This window comes from Limulus polyphemus, unplaced genomic scaffold (genome assembly GCF_000517525.1).
Source record: "Limulus polyphemus unplaced genomic scaffold, Limulus_polyphemus-2.1.2 Scaffold1223, whole genome shotgun sequence".
Classification (NCBI taxonomy): domain Eukaryota; kingdom Metazoa; phylum Arthropoda; class Merostomata; order Xiphosura; family Limulidae; genus Limulus; species Limulus polyphemus.
Window position 1 is genome coordinate 87,531 of NW_013666833.1, and position 4,651 is coordinate 92,181.

The 4,651-nt window shown below is 32.2% G+C and overlaps 1 protein-coding gene across 1 annotated transcript in view; it reads right to left on the minus strand.

Moving 5' to 3' along the window:
- LOC106462679 (plexin-B-like) overlaps positions 1–4,651 on the minus strand; it is a 35,836-nt gene that overhangs the window by 12,715 nt on the left and 18,470 nt on the right. Inside the window, exons 17-20 of the mRNA XM_022390003.1 lie at positions 3,811–3,944; positions 2,678–2,737; positions 2,309–2,383; positions 448–514 (exon numbers count right to left, since the gene is read on the minus strand). Of these exons, the coding sequence (XP_022245711.1) occupies positions 448–514; positions 2,309–2,383; positions 2,678–2,737; positions 3,811–3,944 (336 nt within the window). The remainder of the gene's footprint in view (positions 1–447; positions 515–2,308; positions 2,384–2,677; positions 2,738–3,810; positions 3,945–4,651) is intronic.

Consider the following 4,651-nt stretch of genomic DNA (forward strand, 5'->3'; position numbering starts at 1 on the left):
ACAAAGACAATAACCAACACTTTACTTAGTAAAGGTTTTTAATTTCTTGTGTTTAATTATAGTAGTGATGTTATGTAGTTAATTATATATATATATATATATATATATATATATAAACTGATATCTAAAGAGAGAGGTAACAAAAACATTACTCAAGCAACAACAGCACTAGATTTTAGAATATACGAATTGCTTTTAATTACATAAAGTCAAATTGTTTACAAAACAGGAATAGTTAATAAAAAAAAAGGAATGATGATAAAAAGACAAAGTTTTTTTTGTTCAATTTAATCATAATTATCTGTTTAATTCTCAGGTGTTTATATTAATCAAATAACATATTTTGCAAATATTAAAAACAAGTCTTTAAAAATTTTATAACAATTTTAACATACAACAATTTACTTTACATGGAAATACTACAACAGCAGGGAAAACATTATTTACCTTCAAGTAATTATACATACTGAGGGCCATCCAGTTGGTCAACATTTTCTCTACTACTGATTCTGTCCTGAAAACAACCAACATCTAAGTGAGTTTCCTAACCTTAACCTCTCATACCTTCAACCTTATAACTCAAGTGCTTTTGAAAGGTTGACCTTTCTTCATCAGTGCAAAGAAAGGCCCATCTTTTGAAAGGTTAACCTTTCTTCATCAGTGCAAAGAAAGGCCCATCTTTCAAAAGGTTAACCTTTCTTCATCAGTGCAAAGAAAGGCCCATCTTTCAAAAGGTTAACCTTTCTTCATCAGTGCAAAGAAAGGCCCATCTTTCGAAAGGTTGACGTTTCTTCATCAGTGCAAAGAAAGGCCCATCTTTCGAAAGGTTGACGTTTCTTCATCAGTGCAAAGAAAGGCCCATTTTTCAAAAGGTTGACCTTTCTTCATCAGTGCAAAGAAAGGTTTTGTATTTTTACCTTTAATTGATTTTTTTAAAACTACGTATTCTCCTAGCATCATATACAATCTTCAGCTTTACTATTCAAAACTAAAAATTTAACAGGTTAAGTATTTTTGTTGTATAGAAATTCTGAAAGTAAATGAATCTCCCGATTGAAAAGATTTTCTATAGTATCTAAGTCCTAGTTAATTACATACATAACAGCAATAAAAGCTATATTGGAAACACCAATGACTAAATTTTTGTGCAAAGATTTACACACAATAATTATGAGAAATTTAGTTAGCATGTTGCTTATTTGAGATGCAGGCACCTGATAGTACATAATCATTACATGACATATGTCATCATATCATTACACACTTACTACATTTCACAGAACTTCTATTAATAATAACTTACAAGTTGCCTTCTTATCTTTTGATCATCTTGTCTAAGTTTAACTACAGTGTATGATGTAACTCCACAGTCAAATGTTTTGTAAGAGGAGTTTATCGTTTATTGGCTTGTGACATAGTGTTATGCTAATAATAGTAAACATATCAGATTAATGTATGATGAGCTTAGGTATATAATAATTAAATGATGAGTTAGGTAAGAAGTCAGTAGTTTTTAGTTACCATCACTTCTGCAGGTATTAATTACCATGCAAGGTTTAATTTACCAGTTGCTGCTCAGCATGTAAATATCACTTGTCCAGAGATTATGAATTGTCTTGTGTAATTGTTTTCATGTGTTAATAAACAGTTACGAAGATTACTCAACTGTGTTTTTATTAAGCTAGTCAAGACTATTTTTGATGACATACCCATACACGTTATGTAAGAAAATCAACACATATTTTTAATAGTCTCCATCTATATATATATATATCTACAGATGAAAAGTGTGTTTGTTTGCACCCTAACTCCTCCAAGCCTATTGGGCCAATCTCAACCAAACTCTGTCTGTAAACACTATGAATTATAGGGAATGTCCTAAGAGTGTGTGTGTCAAAATTCAACCCTATTTTTATTTTGTAAAGCCTGTTGGTTAATTACTCACAGCCTATTGAGTCAATCTCAAACAATCTTGAATATTCTAAAGGGATTTAAGGTCAAAGTATGAAAGTTGTTGGATTGTTTCTCAAGCAATCATGCTTTTCTCGTGATCAATGAGATGTAGGGTGTTCCAGGGTGGGATCACCTCAAAATCTTTATTTGTTGGTAGATGGAAAGCAAACTGTAAATGTTGTTTATGAAGAAGTTTTGTTATAATTCTAACATTTTGAGATAAAGTTTATCTTCAAGTTATTACTTTGAAATATATAATTGCTATTAAACTTATATTGTTTTAATCAAGTTTAAACATTCCCAGTCAGTTGACGGGTATTAACTAAAAATTAAACAGAAAATAAAAACAACTAACCTTCGCAACATCAGTTGAGGGTGCTTAGTTTTGACTGACCTTTCAATTAGCTGCACAAGAAGGGTTTTTAGTACCCTGGGGGATAAGAAAGTAAACATTTTATAAATACCTAATGTTTAACATAATTCTTCCTAGAATTAAAACAAGCAAATAATCAGTGAACTGACAACATCATAACTAATAAAAGTAAAGTAACAAGTTTTGTATCAGTACCAAATGCCAATCTACAAATCATTGTAAATCTAACCCTAAATATTGAGGTTTATTGCCACCCAGAATGTTTTTTAAATGAATTAAATTTTTCATTTAATACCCAAACACACAATTAAAATATTTAGCTATTATAAAAAAAAGGAATACCATACTCACTCTGTGGCATATTCCATCTTTTCCATGAAAATAATCATCAGCAATGAAGCAACATTTACTCTGTAAATTGTGAAAATATCGGTATACACAAGTATTCCATTAACTCATAATAGGTTACACTAATACAAGACACAACAATGAACATCTACTAAGAAGAAAAGTGCTCCTTCACATTAGTGGATCACAGTTTAAACTAATACAAGTCAACAACCAAATGAACACCTACTAGGGAGACAGGTATTCCTTCATATAAGCTTATAATAGTTTACACTAATACATGTCAATGCCAACAATTAAATGAAGCCCTACTAGGAACAGAGGTATTCCTTCACATTACCTCCTCATAGTTTACACAAATACAAGTCAACAATCAAATGAACATCTACTATGGAGATAGGTATTCCTTCACATTAGCTCATCATAGTTTACATTAATACATGCCAACAATTAAATGAAGCCCTACTAGGAACAGAGGTATTCCTTCACATTACCTCCTCATAGTTTACACAAATACAAATCAACAATCAAATGAACATCTACTCTGGAGACAGATATTCCTTCACATTAGCTCATCATCAGGGCTGATGAGAGGGGGGGCAGCTGCTCCAGGGTCTGTTAAGGGGCCCGGCAGTGGGATATTCCAAAGCTTACTAGGAATGTATACTACTTTATGAACTAAAATGGCTACTGCTCTTTCGTGGATTCATGAAGAAATTTGTCACCTAAATTTCTTTTATGAAAAATCATCAAAAGTTAATAAATAGAATGAAAGGGGGCCTGATAGTATTACTGACCCCGGTGTCTGAGCTGGCTCTCGATGCCCCTGCTTATCATAGTTTACACTAATACATGTCAATGCCAACAGCCAAATGAAATCCTACTATGGAAACAGATATTCCTTCACATTGCTCATCTCAGTTTGCACTAATACAAGCTGACATCAAATGAAAACTTACTAGGGACACAGGTATTTCTTCATATTAGCTTGTTATGGTTTACACTAATACGAGATGACAATCAAATGAATAACTACTAAGTAGACAAGTATTCTTTACATTAGATCATTATACTTTACAGAAATACTATTCTGATAATTTAATATTCATTTCATACGTCTCCTGATCTGACCTTACCTATCTCGTATAGTGAATGATTTCTGACCTTCCAGTGTATTGATGAATGTAATGAGAAATCCTTTAGTGTTGAGCAACTGTTGAAACTGGCCCATTGCAAGTTCATAATTACTGTAAAGTCCATTGTTCTTTGTCTGGAATTACAGTATTGAAACTAAAGGAAAATCTTTCCTCTGTGACACATACTCAAATAGTTTTCACTGCTAAATATTAGTTTATACAAAAGTAAAACACTTTATCTTCAATGAAACCAACATTTTTAGCATAGCTAATTAGTTTATTTATATTCAAAAACTTGTTGAATTAAGCTAAATAGCAAGAATGATCAGAGTAGAAGGTTTAAAGTTATTATCTTAGTTTTGCTTCTTTGGACTACTAAATACTCGAATGGTTAAAAAACAAACATGTACTCATCTCACTCAAAACCATCACAAACTTCATATTCTAATGCATAAGAGTTGACATGGCTCCGATGCACAAAACAACAGTTCTCAGCTGGTTAGGTGAGAAGGTTTTACTACCTAATGTGAGCTGTATGTTTTCATTTCACAAACAACAGTTCTCAGCTGGTCAGGTGAAAGGTTTTACTACCTAATGTGAGCTGTATGTTTTCATTTCACAAACAACAGTTCTCATCTGGTCAGGTGATGGGTTTTACTACCTAATGTGAGCTGTATGTTTTCATTTCACAAACAACAGTTCTCAGCTGGTTAGGTGATGGGTTTTACTACCTAATGTGACCTGTATGTTTTCATTTCACAAACAACAGTTCTCAGCTGGTCAGGTGACAGGTTTTACTACCTAATGTGAGCTGTATGTTTTCATTTCACAAACAACAGTT